Source organism: Ailuropoda melanoleuca, chromosome 7, assembly GCF_002007445.2.
Source record: "Ailuropoda melanoleuca isolate Jingjing chromosome 7, ASM200744v2, whole genome shotgun sequence".
Lineage (NCBI taxonomy): Eukaryota > Metazoa > Chordata > Mammalia > Carnivora > Ursidae > Ailuropoda > Ailuropoda melanoleuca.
Window position 1 is genome coordinate 52,894,880 of NC_048224.1, and position 26,890 is coordinate 52,921,769.

The 26,890-nt window shown below is 43.1% G+C and overlaps 1 protein-coding gene across 4 annotated transcripts in view; it reads left to right on the top strand.

The window, feature by feature from the left end:
* The first annotated feature begins 627 nt into the window (after positions 1-627).
* Positions 628-26,890, top strand: part of STXBP1 (syntaxin binding protein 1) — a 63,259-nt gene continuing 36,996 nt past the window's right edge. For all 4 annotated transcript variants that reach the window (XR_004626587.1, XM_019796507.2, XM_002916327.4 and 1 more), the window contains exon 1: positions 628-646. Coding sequence is in view for 3 of the 4 variants with exons in the window: in XM_019796507.2 (XP_019652066.1) it covers positions 637-646 (10 nt within the window). In the remaining variant the exon portion in view is untranslated. The remainder of the gene's footprint in view (positions 647-26,890) is intronic.

The following is a 26,890-nucleotide window of genomic DNA, read 5'->3' on the forward strand; positions in this document are numbered from 1 at the left end:
GCACCCATCACCCTCCCCTGCCCCCCCATTCTTCACTCCCATCATTTTCTCCCCCCTTCCCCTCTCCCCTTCCTTGCCTTCTTTATTCCCGAGCTCCCTGATTCCGTTCCGTTTTCTGCCGCCAGTCCCTCCCTCTTTCCCACTCTGCTTGGTGAATCGTGACGAGCGAGATCGCGGCCCGCGCCGCCACCCCCACCCCCTCCGGGAGCCAGAGCCGCGGTCCCCGGCTGCGGAGACCCACCTGGGAGCCGCTCGGCGCTCACCGGCCGAGACGCGCCGCTCGCCCAGCCCCGGCCGCCGCTGGCCGCTGGGGAGGAGCAGCCTGTTTTTCCAAAGGCTTGGCTCTGCTAAGCTGAGGCCGCCTCTGCGCCTCCCGTTTCGGGGTCGTGGCTGCAAGGGCGGGGTCTTATCTGGGTCCCGAACCCTCTTAAATCACTCGGGAGGAGGCGGAAAGCTTTAGTGTGCGGCGGCGGGAGCGGCCCTGCCCTGCCCAGCACCGCAGTCTGCAGTCTCCCTGCTGGCAGGACCCAGCCCTGGCTTGGCTGGACGTTTCGGGCAGTCCAAACCACTGTTGCAGGGAGGAAATGGTTGTTGATGGTTTTGGATGAAAGGCTCGGCGTAAATGGATTGTTAAAAATGGATGGTGGTGAGTGTCGGCTGCAGCGGAGTGAGGGCTGTTGGTGATAATATTTGGAAACGGCGTCCTCGGTGCTAAGTAAGATTGATGATAGGTGTAGACACATAATGCCTCTTCAATATTTTGGCGATTTCTTTAATAAAAAACGTGTAAGGATTTCTGTGGCTTTTGCTACCTCTTTCAGATTTAGGAAAAAATTAAAATTGGGCTTTTCTCTGCAGGAGAGGATAAGAAAGGAAATAGAATAAAAGTGGTGGAAATGACCGTTACCTTTCCAGTGATTCTATTATTATAGCGCTCTCTCATCAAACGTTTTTAGCTGTGTGTAGCGTTTCTTTTGAGCATCACAACTGTTTTTCTTCCCTAGTTTTTCCGTTGATATATAGGAGATATTCCCACTTGTTGTACAGCCTTTCCTGACCTATTGCATCAGAAGAAAATTGTCATAAAAACTGAAACCCCAATGAGCAAGTTTTAAAAAGTGCCCACAGTAACACCTGCCTTCCTCATGCAGTAAAGTTTCTGAATCATCTACCTTCTATTTTCTTAGGAGAATCGAGGCATTTAGGGCTGGAAGGACCCATGAGGGATCCTTTAATGTCATTTTGCCTATGGGAAAGAAATGGAGGCTCGTAGCAGTTAAATGACTTGCCAAAATCAGTGTTAATTAATTTTTTAAAACCTAATGTCCATTTCCTTGCAACATTAGTTAAAAAATAACTTTCTTCATTTTTCTATATATACCATTTCCTTCCAGTAGCCTTTTTAAAGGGTTTTGAAATATGGAATGTTGTGTTACATGTTTCTTTCTTTCAGATGTTTTATTTGAATATTGTGCTTTTAAAATAAAAGCCTTAAGTGTTATAGAAATAAGTTTTTGCATCCTTTTGCCAGGACCCTTGCTCATGCTGTAGCTCCTTAGTACCCCCCACCCCGCCCCGCATTTTTAGAAGCCAGCATAAAGGTTAAAAAAAAAAATCAGTAATGCAATATGGCCAAAATTTCTTTTCTGAAATAAAGCAAGAGCACTGTTCATGAAAAGCAAATCAGTTTTACATAAAATTGGTGAATGTGTGAACAGCATCTGTTCTGATAACATTTGAGTTATGTATACATTTTGGGAAAAAATATTGCAATTATTTGTCAGTGACACAGGTTAATTCTGGCACCTAATTTTGGATGGGCTTTTCTAGTTTTTCCTTTCTTTCTCTAAAAATAAAAGTAAAATAAATAATTTTTTTAACCAACACGCAGTTTAAATGTTCCCTATGCAGCCTGGTCTTCCCAAACTAAATTAACACCTGACAGTCACTATTGATTGTATTTCCTCATTTTGTATTCTTTGTAGCACTTCACATTAACTGAAATGATCTTGTTCAGTTTTTTTCTGTTTGTTTTTTTGGGGGGGTTGTTTTGTGTTTTTTTTTTTCTTTGATTGTTTGATCCACTTGAATGAGAGCAGGGTTTTTATCTGGCATGTTCACCACTGACTCCATGCTAAGAACAGTGGCTGACTCTGCAATGTCAATGAATGAAGCATACAATGGAGGGCAAGATAAATGTAGTTTTTGGCTACTTGTCACATCTTTCTGAGTTGAGTTTTAGAGTGGCAGTAGGTACAGGCACAACAAAAGTAGAGGAGGTAGGTCAACTTTGAGCTGTTCATTCCACAATGTTTGTTCGATCACAGCCTGCTAGGAACTACGGGAGACTGAAATATGGGACCCTCATACTGTTGTGACAGACATAGACAATCCTGAGGAACTTTCTCTGTTACTCCCAAGTTTTCCCTGTCACCCCCTCTTCTGCTTCCCCTACACAGGATATACTCAGTATATTACATGTCGTTGTTGTTAGTCTTGCCCAGCTAGACCAGAAGTTCCTTCAGGGGAGAGTAGAAGCTTGTCTTATTCTTTTATCTATCCGTGGTGTGTGAATTAGCGCTTGGGACTCAGTAGATGCTGAATGAATGACTTAATCTTTATGTATAGCAATTCAAAGAATGGGCTCTTGGAATTAGATTACCTGGCATAAAATTCTGGCTCACCGCGTATTAGCCATGTGACTTTGGCAAATAAGGGACCATTTTTGTGCCTCAATTTCTTAAACTGTAAATTGAGTAGTAATAGCACCTACCTTGTGGGGGTTCTATGAGTGTTATATGAGGTAGTGCAGCACTTAGCACAGTTCTTAGCACACAGTGAATTCAGTAAATATTATCAGCATGAAAAGATCCACAAAAAGGGTAAGTGTTAGAGGATTTTGAGCACGAGATAAACTAGCTCTGTCCTGTGGGGCCAAAGTTTTGGGGGAGAAGGGAGTCTAAGATAAATTTCTTGAAAGGAGCACCTGGGTGACTCAGACAGTTAAGTGTCTGCCTTTGGCTCAGGTCATGATCGCAGGGTTCTGGGATCGAGCCCCGCATCAGGCTCCCTGCTTAGTGGGGAGCCTGCTTCTCCCTCTTCCCCTGCCTCTCCACCCTGCTTAGGCCCTCTCTATCTGTCTCTTTCAAATAAAGAAGTAAAATCTTTAAAAAAAATTTCTTGACAGAGGTGCAAATGAACTGGAAAATGGGAGAATCGGCCTGAAGAACCTATGGACACGTTGTAATCTGACCCAACTTCTGTTTCCAGTTCTACTTGTATCTTTGCCCTTTTTTCTTTATTTTCTTTCTGTAAAATGTACTTGTTTTCTGCTCTCTACAAGGAGATTGTAAGGGAAAGGAGGATTTCATTTTCTGTGGCATTTTATATCTATTCTTTGTTAATAGATGACGTTCCGATATATAAATCCATGTTGTGATCCGCAGTTTATTTCTGTTCCCTGAAGTTTTTTGTCAGTGTGTTACAACGATGCAGGGAGTTCAAAATGTACTATTTGTCTTTCTTGTTGTTTTCTAGCTGCTAGCAATTTCTCCTCATGTTTGTTTGTAAGAATCACATTCCTCTAGAAAAGAATGCAGTTTCGATTTGCGCATTAAGTACATACCTTTTTCAGACTGGGCCATGATTCATAGGATGTGTCAGAAATTGAGAGGGCACCTAGATAGAAGCAATCTCCATTCATTCTTACGCTCCTCTTTTTTCTGTAGAAACTTTGGTTAGCATACAAATAACAAATATTTTTTGAAATATATACATATTGTATTTTTTCCAGTTTTAAAATCTAGGTATAATTTGCATACAGTAAAATTCACCCTTTTTAGTGAATAGTTCTTTACATTTCAGCCATTACATACAGTCACGTAACTACCACCATACCCAAAATACAGAAACAATGTCATTACCCCCTCAAATTCCCATGTGCCGCCCTTTCTAGTTAACCTCTCCTTCCACCCCCAGCCCTGGGCAAACACTGAACACTTTTCTGTCCCTATAGTTTTGCCTCTTCCGGAATGTCACATCGATGGAATCATACAGTATGTGGCTTTTTGAAAATGACCTCTTTAACTTTAGTACAGTGCACTTCAGACTCGTCACGTTGCATGTGTCTGTAGTTTGTCCCTTCTCATTGCTGACTGCTGTTCTTTTGTGTGGATGCACTACTTGGTTTATCACTTTGCCAGCTGAAGGACATCTTAGTTATTTGCATTTGGACAATTGCATATGCTTTTACAAGCATTCACACACAGGCTCTATGTGAAGAGATCANATTCACACACAGGTTCTATGTGAAGAGATCACTTGGGTATGTAAATACCTAGGAGTGGAATTAATGGGTCATATGGTAAGTGTATGTTTAACTTTATAAGAAGCTGCCAAATTGTTTTCCAAAGTAGGTATACCATATACGTTCCTACCAGCATCTTTGTAAGTACATGGTATTATATGTTTTTAAAATTTTAGCCATTCTGGGGTGCCTGGGTGGCTCGGTTGGTTAAGCATCTGACTCCTGATCTCAGCTCAGGTCTTGATCTCAAGGTTGTGAGTTCAAGCCCCACATTGGCCTCCACGCCTCGCATGGAGCCTACTTAAAAATAGATAGATAGATAGATAGATAGATAGATAGATAGATAGATAGATAGATAGATAGATAGATAAATGAAACTTTAGCCATTCTGATAGGTATTGGTATGGTGGTTTTATTTTAATCTTTTTTAAAGATATATTNCGCCTCGCATGGAGCCTACTTAAAAATAGATAGATAGATAGATAGATAGATAGATAGATAGATAGATAGATAAAACTTTAGCCATTCTGATAGGTATTGGTATGGTGGTTTTATTTTAATCTTTTTTAAAGATATATATATTTGAGGTAGAGAGAATGAGTGGTAGGGAGGGGCACAGGGAGAGCGAGAAGACCCCCCACTGAGCAGGGAGCCCTGATGCAGGGCTCCATCCCAGGAGCCTGGGATCATGACCTGAGCTGAAGGCAGACGCTTAACCCACCCAGTCACCCCCGTATGATGGTTTTGATTTGCATTTTGCTGACGACTGATGGTGATGATAAGCATTTTTTCATGCATTTAGTGTCATCTGTATATCTTTGCTGAAATGTCCAAATGTTTTGCATATTTTTTATTGGGTTATTTTCTTACGATTAAGTTTTGAGAGGTCTTTATATATCCTGGGTGGAAGTCTTTTATCAGTTACATGATTTACAAATCTTTCCTCCCACAGTTTGTGTCTTATCTTTTCATTCTATGAACAGTATTTTTCAGAAAAGTTCTAATTTATCAATTTCTTCTTTTATGGATTGTGTTTTTGGTATCCTACCTCAGAAATCCTTGCTCAGCCCAACTTCACAAATATTTTGTGTTTTATAAATTTTCTCTGTTTTCTTCTAGAAGGTTTATAGTTTTAGGCCTTATATTTAATTTTTGATCCATTTTGAGTTAATTTTTGTGTATCGTGTCAGTTAGGAGGTTCATTTGTGTGTGTGTGTGAATTTTTTTTGTATGTAAGTGTCCAGTTCTAGCCCCATTTGTTGAAAAGACTATCCTTTTTTCCATTGAATTGTCTTTGTTCTTTGTTGAAAATTAGTTGGCCATATATGAGTGGGTCCATTTCTGGACTCACTGTTCTGTGCCATTGATCTATATGTATGCTTTCACCAGCATCCACTCTGTGCCAATTACTGTAGCTTTGAAGTAAGACTGGAAACCAGGTACTGTGAGTTCTCCAACTGTGTTCTTCTTTTCCATGATTGTTTTGTGTTTTTTTGGTTCATTTGCTTTTCTGTGTAAATTATAGAATCAGCATATCTATTTCTATTTAAAAAAATTTTCTGGTATTTTGATTGGAATTGTGTTAAATCTATAGATCAGTTTGGGAAGAATCGACATTTTAACAAATTTACTTTTAATATTTTAGTGTCTTAGCTTTATTGCAATGTGAAAATCATAATTCTTAGCTTCACAAATAAGGGAGCAACCCTATGAAGAGAATTACATATAGTTTGGCAAAGTTGCAGAATACAAAGTCAGTTTACAAAAATCTATATAGAAATTGAAATTTAAAATAGTACCATTTATAGTAGAATGAAAAAGAAAATGAGTAATACATGTTACATTTATTTCTATCTTATTTTTATTTTTTTTTTTTAACATGTCTTTTCAATTCTCTTGGGCAGTTACATAGGAATAGAATTGCTGGGTCATATGGTAACTATATTTAACTCTTTGAGGAAAGAGTTACCATTTCCTTTCCCCAAGTGGCTACACATTCCCACCAACAGTGTATAAGGGTTCCAATTTCATAATATCCTTGTCAACACTTGTTATTATCTGTCTTTTTTGTTATAGCCATCTTTGTGGATATGAAGTGGTATTCCATAGTGGTTTTGATTTGCATTTCCCGGATGGCTAGTGATAAGCATTTTTTTTCATGTACTTATTGGGCCATTTGTAGATCTTCTTTGAAAGATATCTATGCAGATCCTTTACCCATTTTTATTTATTTATTATTATTTTTATTATTTAGAGAGGGAGGGGAAAGGGGCAGAGGGAGAAGAAGAGAATATTAAGCAGACTCCACACCCAATGTGGAACCCCACACAGGGCTCAGTCTCACAATCCTGAGACCATGACCTGAGCCGAAATCAAGACTCAGATGCTTAACTGACTGAGCCATCCAGGTACCCCCTCCTTTGCCAATTTTTAAATTAGATTGTTAAAATTACATTTCTAATCTATGTATTATTTTCATTTGAAGTTATTATTTTTACTGTCTTTTAAATGTAAAAGTGGAAATCTTCAATAAATGATAAGTATGTAAATAAATCTGACCAGTTTATCTATTTCATTAATCTTCTACCTTTTATCTTTCTGTATACTTTTTTTTTTTAAGACTTTATTTATTTATTTGACACAGAGAGAGACAGCCAGCAAGAGAGGGAACACAAGCAGAGGGAGTGGGAGAGGAAGAAGCAGGCTCCCAGCAGAGCAGGGAGCCTGATGTGGGGCTCTATCCCAGGGCCCTGGGATCACACGCCCTGAGCCGAAGGCAGACGCTTAATGACTGGCGCCCCTCTTTCTGTATACTTTTGATTAAAAACAAATTTTTGGGGGGTACCTGGCTGGCTCAGTTGGTTAAGTGTCTGACTTCAGCTCAGGTCATGATCTCAGGGTCTTGGGATTGGCCCTGCAGGGGCCTCCCTGCTCAGCAGGGAGTCTGTTTCTCGCTCTCCCTCTGCCCCTCCCCTGCTTGTGGGCAAGTGCACTCTCTTCTCTCTCTTTCAAATAAATAAAGTCTTAAAAAAACAACAACAATAAAACCCCTACTTTTTCTTGTAGTGGTTGTGATTCTGTCCTTTTAACACAATTCATTTAAAATTTAGAAGTTACTTTTGCTGAGTGGTTTCATTGTGTCTTCATTCCCAGTTTATTAATTAAAAGTATAATATTTTTCTTTTTTTAAAAGATTTTATTTATTTGTCAGAGAGAGAGAGAGAGACAGAGGACGTGAGCACAAGCAGGGGAAGCGGTAGGCAGAGGGAGAAGCACTCATCCCAGGACCCTGGGCTCATGACCTGAGCTGAAGGCAAACACTTAACCAACTGAGCTGCTCAGGCATCTCAAAAGTATTATATTTTTAAAACTCCTTATTTAGGGGCACTTGGGTGGCTCAGCTGTTGAGCACCTGACTCTTGATTTCGGCTCAGGTCATGATCTCAGCGTTCTGGGATTGAGCCTGAGTGGGGCTTCCGGCTCCTCATGAAGTCTGCTTGAGGTTTTGTCCCTCTGCCTCCTCCCTGCGCCTCCCATCACCTGCACGTACGGTGCGTGCTCTCTCTCTCAAATAAATACNCTTCCGGCTCCTCATGAAGTCTGCTTGAGGTTTTGTCCCTCTGCCTCCTCCCTGCGCCTCCCATCACCTGCAGGTACGGTGCGTGCTCTCTCTCTCAAATAAATACATAAATAAAATCTTTAAAAAAAAAAACTTTCTGGTGTGCCTGAGTGGCACAAAGGTTAAGCGTCTACCTCTTTGTTTCAGGTCAGGTCACTATCTCAGGGTTGTGGGAGGGAGGCCTGCAAAGGGCTCCACCCTCAGCATGGAATCTGCTTAAGATTCTCTCTCCCTCTGCCTCTCCCCCTGCCTCTCCCCCTTCTCTAAAATGAATAAATAAATATATTTTTAAAAAACTCTCCTTATTTACATTATGTTATGTTATATTTTAGTTGGCTCCATCCCCAACATGGGGCTTGAACTCATGACTCTAAGAGTCATATGCTGTNGGAGGCCTGCAAAGGGCTCCACCCTCAGCATGGAATCTGCTTAAGATTCTCTCTCCCTCTGCCTCTCCCCCTGCCTCTCCCCCTTCTCTAAAATGAATAAATAAATATATTTTTTAAAAACTCTCCTTATTTACATTATGTTATGTTATATTATATTTTTAGTTGGCTCCATCCCCAACATGGGGCTTGAACTCATGACTCTAAGAGTCATATGCTGTAATGACTGAGCCAGCCAGGCGCCCCTAAACTCCTAACTTTTTTAAAGGATTTTAACGTTGTTGTCTTACAGATAGTACAAAAAATGATTAGCTACAATTGTGATAAGAATTACAGAGAAATGGTATAGGACACTATGAGCACGTGTAACAGGGAGGCCTGGCCTAAGTTAGGGAAGGTTAGAGAAAGCTTCCCTGAGAAAGTGATATTTGAACTACTTCTGTTTAGTTCCAGCTTACTAAGAGTTTGTTTTTTAAATCAGTATCATCTACTTTTTCAGTTTCTTTTGAAATGATCATGTAGTTTTTCTTAATCTATTAGTATAATCTAATTAATTGTAATATTGGATATCATTGCATTTCTGAAACAAGTTTACTTTGTTGTCATGTATTATCCTTTTTCTGTATTGTTAAATTCTACTTATTATTTTTACATCTGTATTTTTTAATATTGGAGCCCTCTGGCTGTTCTTTGATCATTTCAATTATATTCCCATCTCAGGGCTTTGTATTTATTGTTCCCTATGTTTGAAATATGCTTGTTCCCTTAATTCCTTTAAGTCTCTGGTCAAATGCCATCTTACTAGTGAGATCTTCCTTGACTACTTCATATAAAATGAAAACTTTCCTCCAGAATTTCCTATCCCCTCCTTACTATGCTGAACTGTCACTATCTGACATTTCGTACTTACTCGTTTATCCGTGCTTCCACCAGCCAAACGTAATTCGTATGAGAGCATAGACTATTTTGTTCACCGTTGTATCCCTAGCACCTAGAATAGTACTGGTACATAGTAGGCACTCAATACGTATTTGGAATGAACAATTGAGCACCATATTTTATGTATGTGAGAGAGAGAGAGAGACAGCCAGTGAGAGAGGGAACATAAGCAGAGGGAGTGGGAGAGGAAGAAGCAGGCTCCCAGCAGAGCAGGGAGGCCGATGCAGGGCTCGATCCCAGGACCCTGGGATCACGCCCTTAGCTGAAGGTAGACGCTTAATGACTGAGCCACCCAGGCTCCCCTCTTATTCTAATTTCTTGAGTCAAATGATTGAATTTTCTTCCCCATAAAGTATCAAAGGATATGAATTTTCATCTGAGTACAGCTTTGTCTTGCCATTTTTTATTTATTTATTTGACAGAGACACAGCCAGCGAGAGAGGTAACACAAGCAGGGGAGTGGGAGAGGAAGAAGCAGGCTCCCAGTGGAGCAGGGAGCCTGATGTGGGGCTTGATCCCAGGACCCTGGGACTACGCCCTGGGCGGAAGGCAGATGCTTAACGACTGAGGCCCCCAGGCCCTCATGGATTGACAGTTTTTAATTAATTTGTTTTTTTTTTTAGAGCATGCAAGAGGTGGGGAGGGCAGAGGGAGAGCGAGAATCTTAAGCAAGCTCCACGTCCAGCACGGAGCCCGATACGAGGTTCCTCGAGCTCACCATCCTGAGATTATGACCTGAGCTGAAATCAAGAGTCAGAGGCTTAACTGACTGAACCATCCAGGTGTGCTCTCCCCCCCTCACCTTTTTTAGCAGTTTAAATTGGGGCAAAATTCCCATAAGAGGTGGTTTGGGACTCAGGTAACATGTGTGTTACCCATCAGATGTAAAAGAGCATATTATCTGCCACAGGATCCGAAAAGGGCTTATTGAGTGTGCGCTGAAAGATTTTCCCTCTGGCTTTTTTGGCATGCAGCACCTCTTAGACAAACAGGTGTTTGGCAGCTAATGAAGTCTCTCTTCTTTAGTGGAGCAGTCAGGCCAAATTTTATAGTCATCACTAGCAATTCAACAGCTATAAAATTTGAACGCTAGTCCTGTGGTTCACCTACATGATAAATGTTGGAGAATCCCTAGCTTGGTCTTTTTGCTTGCTTCAACCAGTTAGTTGCTAGTGTGCAGGGCTGTTCCTGTCTCCAAAGTCAGGGTGAGGTGTCCAAGACTTCATATGAATATCAGCAAGTAAGAGTTTTCCTTACCTTTTTCCCTTCACGCAGTTTTTTGATATTATATATATTTTATCCATGAGAAGCAGTATTGGGTAAGTGGAAAAAATTCTGGACCAGAAGTCAGAACATCTAGCTGATAGTCCCGGTTCTCACACTTAGTGGCTAGGTGACCTGGACATCTTATTAAACCTCTTTTTAAATTAGGAATGCTGGGGGCGCCTGGGTGGCACAGCGGTTAAGCGTCTGCCTTTGGCTCAGGGTGTGATCCCGGCGTTGTGGGATCGAGCCCCACGTCAGGCTCCTCCGCTATGAGCCTGCTTCTTCCTCTCCCACTCCCCCTGCTTGTGTTCCCTCTCTCGCTGGCTGTCTCTATCTCTGTCAAATAAATAAATAAAATCTTTAAAAAAAAAAATTAGGAATGCTGATCTCAGCATCACACAATTCTTTTAAGGCTCACATTAAATAATATACCAAAAAATTGCTTGGAAGACAGTAAAGAGTCACCATAAGGGGTTATTACTACTTTACAGATATAATTATAGAGATTAGTTTACTGCTTAAGGTTAGTGAATAAGTTATTAGGAGAGTCAAGGAAATGAATTACTATGCTTTTCATAGACACGGGATCTAATAATCACTAGACAACAGCTAGCTGATGTCCATTCTGATGCTTTTTGGGAGAATTTGCATTGCTTAAAACAAAGCAATTTGCTTCTGATATACACCGATCTGATCTTGATCTGTGTCTCTGAGACCCTGAAGCAGGAGTAACTACTAATGGCTCAAATTACAAGCTCTCGGAGGGCAGATTTCCAGTATTCTTTTTTTCCTGGTTCTCATATGCCACTGATATTTCACTTTATTTATTTTTAAGTGAACTCTACATCCAGTGTGGGGCTCAAACTCACAACGATATTGTCGGGACTAGATTGGGAGTCTCACGCTCTGCCAGCTGAGCCAGCCAGGCATCCCATGATGTTTCATTTTAAATCTCTACTAATTATCTGTCCTAAAAGCTGACCTTGTAGGAAGTGAATGAGATATTAAGTATTTACTACACTAGCAAAACCTATTTCATTCTTGGGAACAACAAGAACAAAATTAGAGACGGAGAAAAGTAGAGAAAAACAAACAAAAAAATTCCTGGAACCTGGCTGTGAAGATACAGATTTGAATCAGACTTTCCAGCAGTCACTCCTTGTTTGGAGGCTCTCTGAGATGTCAGAGAAACCCCAACCATATATCACAGCTTGTTTCCTTTTCAGCATGCCTCAGAGGGTTCTGGGACCAAGTGTTTTCATTCATTCAACCAGTATTTATACAGTCTCCTCTGTCAGAAGCTGTGCTAAGGGCAGCTGATATAACGGTGTATAAATAGATCTGGTCCTAGTGGGATTCAGACAGGCAATGGTAGCCCATCGGGGTCAGTGCCCTGAGAGGGACACGATAGTGTGATGATATTGGAGCACCTGGGGGAGCCTCCAACAAGGCCTGGGGAATGAGGGAGACTTGGAGGATGAGAGGAGTTGGCCAGGAGAAGAATGGTGTTGGTGGGGCCCGGGGGAGAGTCAGTCAAGTAGATGAATGTCCCAGCATGGCTAGAGAATGAGAAAGAAAAGTTCAATGTGGCTGGAGCTATGGGGTGAGGGAGTGTGCAGAGAGAAGTTGGAGAGGTGCTTGGGGCTTTCTTACCCTTGTGAAGGACTTTTATCTTTATTCCAGCAACAGTAGAACACCACTGAAGGTTTTAAGTCAGGGGGAGACATGGTTAGAATTTAGGGGGTGGCTGGCTCAGTTGGTAGAGCATTTGACTCTTGATCTCAGGGTCATGAGTTCAGGCCCCACATTGGGTGTGCAGCCTACTAAGAAAAAAAAAGAACAAGAATTTACTTTAGGAAGATCTCTGGTTGCTGCGTGGAGGCTGGTGGGAGGGAGGGAGACTGAGGGCAGAGGATCCCATTAGGAAGCTCCTGTGGTGGCTCAGGCTGGAGACTGTTGAGGTGGGCATGGTGAGCTCTGCTGGGGATGGAGAAGTAGCAGTGGCTGAAAAGAAGATCGACATGAAGGAGTCTGTGGAGGTAGCAGGGTCAGGGCATCGTGAATGTTTGATGAGCAGGTTGAGGAAAAGGAGTTGGGCGGCTTAGGCAGACAGTTGGAAGGTCATGGCATTCACTGAGATATGAACGGAGAAGAAACAGTTTTGCCGCGGGAGGTGTGCTTTTATAGGCATTGTTTTTCAGGTGCCTATGGATTGTGTAAGGGGAGATGGCCAGTATGCAGCGGGCAGATGTGCCCAGAAGGTCTGGGCTGGAGACTTGGATTGGGGCGTCGTCAGGTCATTGAAGCTGTGGGATCGGATCGGATCACAGAGGAGAGGGTGTAGGCCAGAAGAGGGCCTGGGTTTCCCCCCAAGGGACGCCAACATTTCGGATGGGCATAGGAAGAGTAGCCAGCAGCCCTGAGAGTCAGAGACAGGAAGGTGAATCTAGCAGAGCAGTGTCTATGATTTTGTGACTCGCATGGCCCATCGTCAGATTGTCTGAAAGCAAGCTTGAGCTGGCAACCAGGACTCCTAGGGAAAGAGTGAGTCTTTGCTCTCCAAGCTCGGAGGCTTGGCACTTGGGTACTTTTCCGGAGTTTTTCTCTCTGTATCTTAAAGTCAATCTGCGTCTGTATGAACTTCATTGTTCAGGATTGCTTTGAGGTGGAAATGAGGATATAGTTGTAAAGCTCTGAGGATTTGGGATTTATACTATGTCAAGGTGGCATCAAAGTGTAGAATCTTGGCTCTGGGAACAATCTTAGAAGCGTCTAGTCCAGACTCCCACCCAGAGCAGGAAGTCAGATTGTACTCGTCTGTTGGATGAAACACCGTGGTAGGTTTTTTTTTTCCCCTTCTCTGTGGCTATTGGGGACAGAGTACTATTTTCATGTCTGTGCCACTGTAGATTTTCACAGTGACAGGTATAAGCCACTAGCAGTGTCACAATAGTGAGGGAGGAAAGGCCACTTATACTGTGCTTAGATGTAGCTCAGGACTTTCCAGGTGATTCTAATCCAGTCACAGATGATCCTCATGAACTTCCTTTAATGGCGGTAGGAACAAAGCTGCTTCTGTTTGGCAGCTGAGGGGGAAAAGGAAGACCTTTTAGGCTTAGATGGTTTTCAGAGCCCCCATACTGAGAGTGACACAGTGATGCAGACCTTGGCCCCTTCTCTCATACTTCCTTTTCACCCATCTTCTTGAGCACTGGTGTACTAGGAGAGGACGGAGAGAGGCCTCTCGCTGGTCTCCGGACACATCAGTATTGTCGGGACTAGTTGCTAGGGATTTGAGGAAAGTAAAACATTGCAGCTGAGCTAGGGTTGCCCTCTGCTCTGTTCATTTCACACTCTAGGCTTTCCACAGTAGACTGCTGTGAGGCAGACCCCTTAAAAATTACTTAGCCTGCAGACCTAGTCGTGTTTTGGGTAAAAGTTCTTCAGGATTTGAAGATGAGGCAATCATGGGGTTGCTGAGAGTTTCCAGTTTGCTTTCCCTCAGATAATCCTGGGTGAGTTACCGTGAACTTTACTGTTTTGGTTATGTAGTGAGGTGTTTCTCCCTCTGTGTCACCTCACTCTTCCTATTTATCCTTTAAGGAACTTTGAAAGTGAAGTTAAAGTAATAACTTTTTTTCACACTTTAACCGAAACTGAAAGATCTGGTCAGTTTCTCATACAGTGGTAATACCCATTCTTTCCCTGCCCCCAATCTTATTAAAAATGTCCAACCGGGGCGCCTGGATAGCGCAGTCGTTAAGCGTCTGCCTTCGGCTCAGGGCGTGATCCCGGCGTTGTGGGATTGAGTCTCACATCGGGCTGCTCCACCAGGAGCCTGCTTCTTCCTCTCCCACTCCCCCTGCTTGTGTTCCCTCTCTCGCTGGCTGTCTTCTCTGTCACATAAATAAATAAAATCTTAAAAAAAAAATGTCCAACCTACTGAAAAGTTGAAAGAATAGTATAATACACCTACTTACCTTCTACATAGATTTAGCAATTGTTAACTTCTTGCTATCTTTGTTTTTATTTCTCTTTTTTACTGAAGAGTTAGGTTAGACATTGTGGAAGAAAAAAATAGTGAACTTGAAAATATAGCAATAAAAACTATCCAAAGTGAAACACAGAAAAAAGACTGAAGAAGAAAACAAAAAGCATCAGTGAGCTGTAGGACAACTTCAAAGAGCTCCGTACATATAATTGGAGTCCTGAAAGGAGAAAAGAATGGGGGGCGGGCAGTGTGCAGAAACAGTATTTGAAGAAATATTGGCTGAACTTCTTCCAAATTTTTTGAAAACTATAAACTCTTAGATCCAAGAAATTCAGTGAACCCCAAGCATAGGCAACATGAGGAACTCTACACCAAGGCACATCATAACCAAATTGCTTAAAAGCAGTTATAAAAGGAAATTTTTAATTACCCAGAGAGAAAAGACACATTATATACAGAACAGAGATAAAGATGGTGCAGATTTCTTGCCAGGAGCAATGTAAGCTGAAAGTCAGTAGAGCAGTAACTATGAAGGACTGCGAGATACAAAATATTAACCTAGAATGCTAAACCCCAGAGAATATACTGTATCCTTCAGTAACAAAGCAAAATAAACACTTTTCAGACATTAAAAAAAAAAAAGTTGAAAGAATTCATCGCAGCAGAGCCGCACCGGGTGAGATGATACCGCAGGGAACCATGCGGGGCACCAGACACGATGCCTGTGGGGAAACGTAAAGCCACGCTCTGCTGACACCGGTTGGCTTCCCTCTGTGCACCACTGTGACTCTGGACCTTCGTCTCTTCACCATCCTCCTGGGATTTTTTTCACCTCACTTGTTTTTAATTGATTGATTGATTAATTAACTAACTAAAGTAATCTCTGCACCCGGTGAGCAAGAGTCTCATGCTCTACTGACTGCGCCACCCAGGCGCCCCCCCCCTCGTTTTTTGAATCATCCGGTCTTCTGTATTTCTTATCTATCTTTCTTGGTTTACTCTCTCCTGTTTTGGTGGAGCTCACCTCCCAGGAGCTTCTGGAAAAAGGGAGGTAGTTTTTTTGAGACCTTACATGTCAGAAAACATCTTTATTTTACTCTCATACTTAATTGATAGTTTGGAGGAGCATAGAATTTTATGTTGGAAATTGGTTTCCTTCAGAATTTTGAAGACTGCTCCATTGTTGCCTTGTTTCCAGTGCTGCCTTTGAGAAGTTTGAAGGCATTTGATTTCTGATCCTTTAGTATATGTTTTATATCTTCCCCTCTGAAACTTCTACTCTGTCCTCAATGTTCTGGACTTTCGTAGTCATTTGCCATGGTATATGTCTGTCCTTATCCATTGTGCTGGGCAAGGGTCAGAAAACTTTTTCTTTAAAAGGTCACGTAGTAAATACTTTGGTTTTTGTGGTCCATATATGATCTCTACCACATCTTCTTCCTTTTCCCCCACCCCTTTAAAAGTGTAAAAGCCATTCTTAGCTTAAGGTCTGTACAAAAACAGACTGCAGACTGAATTTGGCCCACAGGCCATAGTTTGCTGACCCCTGTGCTAGACATTCAGTGGGCCTTTCCATCTGGCAACTTATGCCATTTATTACTGGGAACATTTTAAAAATAATTTCACAGGGGCACCTGGGTGGCTTAGTTGGTTAAGCATCCAGCTCTTGGTTTCAGCTCAGGGTGTGATCTCAGGGTCGTGAGATCGAGCCCTGAGTTGGGCTCTGTGCTCAGTGTGGAGTCTGCTGAAGATTCTCTCTCCCTCTCCCTCTGCTCCTCCCCACCCTGCTCTCTCTCTCCTCTCTAAAATAAATAAATAAAATCTTTAAAAAAATAGTTTCACAATTATTTCCTCTCCTGAGTTTTCTTTTTATGGAATTAGTACTACTGAGATGTAGAACTTCTTGGACTAAGTCCTCCATTGTCTTACCTTTTCAGTTATTTACCTCTTTGATTCTGCTGTGTTTTCTAGATTTCCTCGTCTTTATCTTCCAACCCTTCTATTTAATTTTAAATTTCTGCTGTCATGTTCTTTAAAAATTTCTAATAGCTCGTTTTAATTTTTTTTTGTAGCCTCTTATTCTTGTTTCATGGATGTGGTATCTTCCTATATGTCTCTTTAAAAATAAACAAAAAATTATCTGCATAATCTATTTCCTCCAGGTTTTTTTTTTTTAAGATTTTATTTATTTATTTGACAGGCAGCGAGAGAGGGAACACAAGCAGGGGGAGTGGGAGAGTGAGAAGCAGGCTTCCCACTTAGCAGGGAGCCTGATGCAGGACTCGATCCCAGAACGCTGGGATTCTGACCTGAGCTGAAGGCAGAAGCTTAACGACTGAGCCACCCAGGTGCGCCAGTATCTGCTCCAGGTTTTGATGTTGTTTTGGTCTCTATTTTCCACGTAGGAACTTTCTTTAGATGGGTGGCAAACCCTATCTGGCTGCTTGTGATTAAGATGAGAGACTTTTTTTTTTTTTTTAAGATTTTATTTATTTATTTGACAGAGATAGAGACAGCCAGCGAGAGAGGGAACACAAGGCAGGGGGAGTGGGAGAGGAAGAAGCAGGCTCATAGGAGGAGCCTGATGTGGGGCTCGATCCCATAACGCCGGGATCACGCCCTGAGCCGAAGGCAGATGCTTAACCACTCTGCCACCCAGGCACCCCAAGATGAGAGACTTAAAAGTTTATTGGGGCTCTGACCTTGAGGATGGGGCTGAATTAGGTGGGCTCTTTGTTGGGGAATCCCCAATGTCAGTGTCTTTAGATTTTTCTTCCTGGGCTTCATTCCCTAGAGAAGTCTGTCTCTGCTTGAGAGATAAAGGTCTGGCTATCAGAATTCTGGGAGCTGAGTGGATGAAGAGGGCCAGAGATATGGAGGGTAGCTCTCAACAGTCTGTACAGTCATTTAGTCCCTCTGTTTTCAGTATTAGACTCAGGCTCTGAGCTGTGCCTTGAGTCTCATGGTCCAGGGACCCTGTACACTCTACATACTCTGGAAAGGAAACTTTCAGTGTTCTGCTATGCTGGGAGAAGGACAGTCACGCAGTAATGGGAAGTGGTAGAAGGAATCTAGGATGTAACTGTTTCCCAAACACCTTTCTACCAACGTGCCCTATACTCGCCACCCCCCACCCCCCCGACACACACACATTCTTTTAAGTTTCAGGAGTACCTGGTGCATCCAGTTCCTAAAACTGTTGATATGCCTTTGGTTGGTTTTCCGTGTTCCCTACTGCTGGCTTAGGATTCCACCTCAGATGGGTTCAGCTTTCCTAGGCTTGCTAAGTCACTTACCGCACATCTACTGTAGAAAATAAGACTTTATCATTTATAAGAACTGCATTCTAGGAAGGAAGGAGAGGAGTGGCCAGCGACCAGAAGCTGGGGACCACCACACCCTAGATTCTTAATATAACAAAATGACTGGCTCTTTTGGCTGCTTTCCCCGCGCCCCACCCCCCCGCCCTTTCTTGCCAACAACAAAACCAACTTTCAGTTGTAGTAAGCAGCAGCGTCTTTTCTATAGGGTGTGGAAGCCTGGCTTGAGGAAAGCACTCAGCCTGCGTATTCGGTGAAAGTGCAAACTCAGCTGCTTCTGGATTTTCAGTCTTTCTCCCCAGAGCTCCACCTTCTTCCCCGTGCTTGATCCTGGGCCCAAACCCCTGGAGGATGTTTTCTTTTCCTGGTATATAATTGTAACCAGTTACATGGATTTGGGAAAAGGAAGCAGCCTTCCTGGAATTAGACCTTTTTATGTGCTGGGGGCTGAGAGTGGTGTGGGGGGAGCATTTACTCCTTCTGGAAGCTTCCCTGAGGCTTTTGTCTTCTGGCAGTTTGACGCCTCTACAGTAGCTGAATTGTTGGTTCCAGAAGGAGCTTGAATTTATGGCCTTGCCATGCTGTGTAAGATTAAATATTTTTTCACATCTCAGACCTGATGACCTGAAGCAGGTTAAATCTTAGAACAGAACAGATTGGGCCAGTGAGAATCTTGGACTTGAAAATAAGATGATTCCTACCACCACTGTCACAAGTCACTCATCTCTCTTGGGTTCCATGAAACGGACTGGATCAGGGTTTCTCACCCTTAGCACTAGTGACGTTTTGGGCTTTTTGAGCCTGTTTTTGTAGGATGTTTGGCAGCATCCCTGGCTCCTCCCCACTCGATGCCATAGCATCCTGCAGCCGTGGCCACCAAAAATGTCTCCCAACATTGCTTGGTGCCCCTGGGGGGCATCCTCGCTCCCCTACTAAAAACCCCTGGGCTAGATCTTTTGTCTGCTCTGGGTTTCTGGGATTATATGAAACATCCCATTTTTTCTCCCTCTTTCCAAAGTGTATTTTCTCTAATCCTTTGTCCTTACTGGGAGAAAACTCCCACTTAAGTCAGGAAATGTGATTTGAAGCCCTTAAATTCTACACTTACAAATTTAAGATACTGGCCACATCTTATGTTCCTGCCAAGATCAAGCTAGATACCTGTTCTAGGTCCTTGCAGTTCAAGGAGGAATTACTGCAGGCATCATAGTCTGTACTAGGAGGAGGACAAGCTGTTTTTTGTTTTTTAAGATTTATTTATTTATTCGAGAGAAAGAGTCAGGGAGCGGTAGAGGGAGAGAAGCTTTAGCCGACTCCGAGTTCAGCATGGAGCCTGACGTGGGGCTCAGTCTCATGACCTTGAGATCAGGACCTGAGTTGAAACCAAGAGTCAGACGCTTAACTGACTGTGTCACCCAGGTGTCCTGAGGACAAACTTTTTGCAGAAAAACAAATACAGGCTGGCAGACCAAAGGGGACATTAACAGATGAGGTCTGCTGCTGTTGGTGATGTATATGGGCAGTGTGTTTCCTCCCTCCCTCCCTTCCTCTCTCTCTCTTTCTCTTTCTTTTTTCCTTCCTTTTTTTTCTTTAGCCAATGCAAAATGCTTCCCAAATAACTGCATGATAGTATCACTGTTTTGTATAAAAATGGCCCTCGTTCTTGAGTCCTTTTAAAAATGTCTTATTCAGTAGTGCTTACGAGCTAATAGTAGTGCTGTCTGTCCTAGAATATTAATCTCCATTTCACCATTTTGTGTCTTGGGTCTTTTTATGCAAAACATTAATGTAACTAAATAGTATTTACTACTATAAGCTGTTGATTTTAAGAAGATAGGAATTGTTTCAGTTTCCATTTTTAATTGATTTTTCTATTTGTGTGTATTTGGTGATTTCACATCTCCTTTAATCCAAGGATATTATGTGGAAAGCTACCTTAGGAAGAATAAAATAGCTTCTTTGGAGCTGAGGTGGGGTGACTGCATCTGAAGTGCTACCGGGAGCTCCTATTTCTAATCTCGTTTTGTCCTTACTTTGAGATTTCCTTTCTAATAATCAAAATTCCAAGGTCTGTGAGGCTTTGCTTTAGAGACTCTCTAGCTCCTTAACCTTTTGGCTCTAAACCTTAGGAAGCGGAGTGGGGACAATTAGATGGAAAATGAGAATCTTCTGTAAAAGAGACAGTGAACAGTCCTTCCTGCAACTCCATGTGGCATCTTTATGGGCCTGAGGTTAGGATTTGGGCTCTCGGACATCAGGCATTTATTTATCATGCTCTCCTCTCAGATGCTGGCCGCAGCCCAAATGTTGGCTCTCATGACGTTGGGCATTTGAGTCTTATGTAATCTGTGGGTGTGCTTACAAGGGCAATGTGACCAAGTTATTGTTCACCAGCCTCTGAATGTTCTAAAGCTTGTGATCGCTCCAACAGTCAGCCTCTCCCTTCCCTCCCACTCTCCACTCCCTAAAAAGTTAACCTAAACACAAACATTCCCAGGTTAGGCAGTTGTCATTGAACAGTTACAGGGAGCAGTACCTCATCCTTGCCCTGTGGCTGATAATTTGTGATCTCTATTTTAGTCTCTTACACTTTCACAAAGTACAGTTCAGACACAAAATTATATTAAATTATAATTTTAGGTAATGTTTTATAGGAGTGAGCTAGGGTACCTCTCTTCGGATGAAGACACTATGGAACAATTCCATATTAAGCAAAATGGCATTTGTTTTTTGAGTTTGAAGTTTTCGTCTAAAATTCTCTGATGACTTTTTTTTTTTAAGATTCATTTATTTACTTGTGGAGGGAGCTTACCTATGCGAGCGGGGTGGGGGGGGGCGGGAGGAGCAGAGGGAGAGGGAGAGAGACATTCCAAGCAGACTCCGCGCTGAGCTCGGAGCCCAATACGGGCTTAGTCTCAAGACTCTGAGATCACAACCCGAGCAGAAACCAAGACTCTATCACCTAACCAACTGTGCCACCCAGGTGCCCTTTTCTGATGACTATATACACATATATACATACACACACACACACACACACATATGTATATATATTTAAGATTTTATTTATTTCAGACAGGGTGGGGGCGCAAGCGGGGGTACAGAGGGAGAGGGAGAAGCAGACTCCCCGCTGAGCAGGGACCCCGATATGGGGTTCAATCCCAAGACCCCAGGATCATGACCTGAGCCGAAGGCAGACACTTAACCAACTGAGCCGCCCCTGATTGTGCTTTTTCTTTAATATGAGATTTTGAAAGTATTTTGGCTAGGTTGTGATTATCTCAGACACTGGTTAAAAATTAATTAATAGAGAAATGCTAAGATGGCAGAAACTCTGGACTTGAGCATTTGTATCTGTACATTCACATAATACACACACTCCTCACTGCATTTGAGTGAGTAGAGTTACGGGAAGAATGTTTCTAGATCTTTCTGGCTTGCAAACTTGGGGCTAGCCAGAAACTATAGCCATAGTTTGCCTGTCATGTTCCTCAAGAATAAAGAGTTCTCTCTTCCCAGCAGTCCCTGGGAAAGAGTCCCTGAGACTGCTTTTCTCTGGCAGTCATCTTTGAACTGGGAGTTCTGAATCTTGGGGGATGTCAGGGAGTGGCGGCCCTGGGAGGGGGTGTGTAGGTGGTTGCAGCGAGCTACTGGGTGGAGTCACCTCACTCGGTCATGAGATACACTAGGAACAGAAGCGCTCATTTCACTCCCAGCAAGCTCTACTCAGTTATGCCACTCGGGGATTCATTCATTCTATAGGCATTTGCTAGATCATTATTTTATGCTGGATGCCAGAGATAGGGTGGGAGTTGAGGGTTCAGGGATGGGAGGGAGTTGTCATGTTTGAAGGTGAATGAATGAGGCTTAGTGTTCCAGGAGCAGAATACTATGTGTGACTTGTGGAGTCCTCAGTAAGGAGTTACTGCTCTAAAGACCAGGTGAGACTCTGGGGCGACCTCTCGGAGTGCATCCTGACCCATTCTTTTCCTCACTGAGCTTGCTGGGTTTCCCCATAATTGCTTTCTCTTTGTTCCTGGACTCTACCACTCTTATTTTTTTTTTAAAGATTTTATTTATTTTTTTGACGGAGAGAGAGACAGCCAGCCAGAGAGGGAACACAAGCAGGGGGAGTAGGAGAGGAAGAAGCAGGCTCCCAGGGGAGGAGCCTGATGTGGGGCTCGATTCCAGAACACCGGGATCACGCCCTGAGCCGAAGGCAGACGCTTAACGACTGAGCCACCCAGGCGCCCCAAGGACTCTACCACTCTTGATCCTGACTTGAGGATTTTGCACCTGCTCTTCCTGTGCCTAGAAAACTCTTCCCCCTGGAACAACACAGTGTTTGTCCTCCTTGTCACCTCCTCAGAGGACCTTCTCTCAAACCCCCATCACATTCTTGTTGATTAACCTTTTTAATTTCCTTTGAGCACATATCACTCTCTAGAATGATCTTGTTTCTCTCCTAGTGTTTATTGGCTGTCTCTGCCTTCCATATTTGGTGTAAGCACCTTAAGAGCAGGAATCTTGTTTAGCTTGTTCACTGTGGTCTTTGCAGTGCCGGGAAGGAGTTCTGACATATAGCAGGTGTTCGGTAAGTCATCAGTATTGAGTGGATGAAAGAATCTGTATGCAGAGAAACAAACTGGAAAACAGGAAACATCACAAACTCCATGGAGGAGCAGTAAGAAACCACTTGGAAATCACTGGCTCCTTCCATCTTAGGGAGGTCAGATATCACTTGAAATAGATGGTGATGGTGATGGTGAAATCAACAGTGGTAAGTACTGAGCTGAGTGCGCTACACACATGAACTCATTTAATCTCCACACTAACTCTGTGGGGCATGTGTGGTCATCCCATTTTGCAGATGGGAAAACTGACACAGAGATTTAATAACTTGCCCAAGGTCACAGCTGGTAAGTGGAGGATCTGGCTCCAAAAGCCATCTGAATCATTAGCTTTACCTGTCAAGGTGATCATAGAAATGAAACAGAAAAGCACACCCAGCTTCAGTTTCAGAGTCCAGTCCATGCTAGAGCCCAAGAGACAGTGTGTATAGTGGGAAGCACATTTGTATGGGGATCCAGAGACCCATATCTGCTCACTCTGGAATGACCATTTAATGGCCTTGAGCACTCCGGATGGCTGTTTTGCAAGGGGTATCTCAATCCCAAAATGAGGGACCTAGACTCTGGTCTTAAATGATCTCTAAGGTTCTTTCCAACATAAGGGTTCTTAAGCACCAAAGAAGGAGAATCATGGAAAGTTATTTAACCTTCCCAGGCCTCAGCCAGGGAGCCACGAGTGTACGTGCATACATTCCCATATACACTTGTATATGCATGAAAAGGATCCGTAAGGGGGCCTGCTAGACTTGTTCGTGGTTGTTTCCCCTTAAGAGTGGGAGTAAGGAGGAAAATTTCATTTTGTATTTATACGTCTATTTGAATTTTTCAACAAAAATGTGCTACTTCTGTATTACGAAGAACTACATGAAGACAAACCGGTAAATGCTTTGTAATTAGGTTACCAATAGTCTATGTATAAATAGATATTTCTAAGGGAAGATATTTTTTTTTAAGATTGTATTTATTTATTTGAGAGAGAGAGAGCGCGCGCGCAAGCACAGGCAGGGGGAAAGGCAGAGGGAGAGAGAAAGGAAGAAGCTCTACTGAGCAGGGAGCCCCATGTGGGGGCTCGATCCCAGGACTCTGGGATCATGACCTGGGCTGAAGGCAGCCATTTAACTGACTGAAACACCCAGGTGTCCTCTAGGGAAGACCTTGACAGGACTTGGAAGTCGAGTTTCCAAGTAATTGAACCATTTTCTCATGTGTTGTTTAGCCCTAAACTCATTCCACCTGGCAGGTCCCGTTGTTTAGCAAGGAGACCCTCCAGCCCAGAGCAAGACAAAGAGACGTGTGGTTTCCATCTTCAGGTATTTGAAGTGCTGCCAGGGAAAGAGGAATAGACTTGTCGTTGCTTCAGAGCAGAATTGCCTGGGTAGAGTCTAGAGGGGGGGAGGCGCAGCCCAGAATGCAGTGGTAAGTGGCAGAGCTGTCCTCCTGGAAGCCGTCTCTGGTTGCCCGGTAAAAGTGCTCTTGGTTCTCACTTTATTTATTTGTTTATTTATTTATTTATATTTTAAGATTTTATTTATTTATTCGACAGACATAGAGGCAGCCAGCGAGAGAGGGAACACAAGCAGGGGGAGTGGGAGAGGAAGAAGCAGGCTCACAGTGAAGGAGCCTGACGTGGGGCTCGATCCCATAGCGTCGGGATCACGCCCTGAGCCGAAGGCAGACGCTTAACCGCTGTGCCACCCAGGCGCCCCTCACGTATTTATTTTGTATCTGCCACCTTCACAAGGATTTTAATGTGATTCCCATGATTGCTGCAGGCAGATATTCTGCGTCCTCCTTACCAATTTCATACACCGTTTTGTGTTCTTGTCTAAGCGAATTTTCAGAATGTTAAGTAATAGCAATTTAAAAATACAGTCCTATGCGTCTGTGTTGGGCCCCCACGTGTGCTTCGGTTTTAATGCATCTCTTCCGAGATAAACAAAGGTCTCTCTCTCTCTCTCCTCAGAAGGGGTAGAAGGAATCTTCTGTTCAATTTTGGATTTACATTTAAGATTTATATTGTCTACATTGACACATTTGTGCCTTTAGTTCAAAACGTATTACATGTGTGTTGGAGGTCAGAGAAGCTTTGAAGTTTTGGGTGAAATACTTGTAGAGATTGCTATCTAATATTTTTGTGATTATTTAAAAGCTGTATTTTCAATATATATTTCTTCTTAATAGGTTTTTACATTATAGCAAAAATCTTGATTGATGGAAGTGATGTGTCATAATTTTCATAAGGAAGTAATTTCTTGTCTGTATGAATAACGTATTTTATAGTGACAGCACAGTAGGTGCTCCTGTGGAGTGCCAGGCCCTGACTAAGCGTTGTACCTCTTTAATCTTTATAACTGGTCATTAGAGTATTATAATTTTAATTTTGCAAATGAGAAAACTAAAGCTTAAAACATTTAATTTTTTTCTAAAGATTTTATTTATTTATTTGAGAGAGAGCAGGGGCAGGGGCAGAGGGAGCAGCACACTCCCCACCAACCAGGGAGCACAATGCGAGCAGGGAGCCCAATGCGGGGCTCGATCCCAGCACCCTGGGATCATGACCTGAGCCGAAGGCAGATGCTTAACTGACTGAGCCACCCAGGTTCCCCAAGCTTTTAAAACATTTTAAACTTGCCCAAGTTCACACCGTCAGCAAATGCCTGAACCTGGATTTTCCCTGGTCTAACTTTTTTTTTTTTTAAATCATGAGGGGTGGGGGTGACCTTTGCTTGAGTAACTAGCTTTATATTCAAGAGGGCGTCTTTTAGAAGAACTGCCCACTATTAAGCCAGAAAGACTCTGGAATTTCCCTGCGCTTTGGATTGGTAAAGAGGAGGGCATTTGTGGCCTGAGTTTAGACTTCCTTAAATCTCTTTGTAGAATGGAGGCACTTCTCTGCATCTGGTCCCGGCAGAGCGTTAGCACATTTGAATCCCCCACTTAAGGGGGGATTTTAAGGACTTCGGTGATGCTCACATTTCTCCCAAGCTTCCAGCCCATCTAGTATTAGTCATGCTATTTCAGATGTTTTGGTGTGCCATGGGCTTAGGTGTCCTGACACACAGCGCTGTGAAAGGCAGTCCTGGGTGCCGGGGCTGTCAGGGCAGGGCTTCACAAGGGGGGAAGGGTTTGCAGCTATCCCTAGGGCCTGTGCTTTAGGGCTCCACTTGGTATATTGGGTGCATGTGGAGATGTCCCAGATAATCTCAGCTACCTGCTGTTTTTCTCAGGGTGTGGGAGGAATTGTGGAGCTTGGGAGTTACCCAGGACCTAGAGCATGTGGCTGAGAGGGAACCTTCTTGTTTACCTCCTCGTGCATGAGGGAAGCAAAGTCCACCAGGGCTGTGGTCCTTGTGATTATGGAGAAGTTGAAGCTGCCCTGGTGTCTAGCCGGGTGGTGGGGTGGACGTTTTGGCTGTTGATACACACAGTTTGGTAGGCAGAAATAAGACTGCTGGCTGGACTGCCTCAGAAGGCTTTGTTTCTTTCCACACAAAGAGGTCTTACAAGAGAGATGAAGTGTGATTGCTGGGGATTATTGGTGGGGAAGTAGCCCAAGCTACTTGATTCTTAATGCTAAAATGGGCTCTAATCCTTGTTTCCTTTTCGGTAGTGGATTAGAAAAATGTAGGGCAGCATTAGAATTGGCTGTTAACAATACCCACGACAGATACATCTCCCGAGAATTTTGGAATGGGAGTACCTAGACAGGACGGGTTGAAATCCAAATTTTTACCTGCAGCTTCCTGCTCTCCATCTCCCCTCAGATGTCTCTCAGCCACCTCAATCTTAATTAAAAACACCAAAAACCTCTTGGTATTCTCCTACAAGTCAGTTCTTCCTCTAAATCTTTTCTCTCTATATCTCCAAATGTCTTTACATCAATTTCTTTGCTTGAGCCAAAAACGCAGGAGTTATCTATGTCTCTTCCCCACGCCCTGGCTTCCACATCCAATTCAGCAGCCAGACCTGTTGGTTTTACTTCCAAAATATGTATCAAATCCATCCACTACTCACTATGACCCCTGCCACCGATCATGCTGATTTTTTTTTTCCTGATTGCAGAGGCCTCCTAGCTCTACACCCTGCTTCTGGTCTCATCCCTTCCAGTCTCCCCTCTACAGCACATCAGATCATGTCCCTGCCTTCAGTGGCATTCCAGTGCCTTTCAGATAAAATCATACTCCTTACCAAGGCCCGAAATGATCTGGCCTCCAGCCTCACCTTATAATGATCACCAGTTCCAAGAAGATGTCAAACTCTTTTTCCAGCCCACGCCTTTGTGCCCCCTCCTAATCCTTTCCAGCCTTTGCATGGCTGGCGTCTTCCTTATGAGGTTCACTTCCTCAGAGAGGCCGGAGCTGGTCCTCCCATTAAGGTAGCCGTCCACACTTTTTTTTTTTTTCCTGTCATAACCTTTGTTTATTCACCTTGG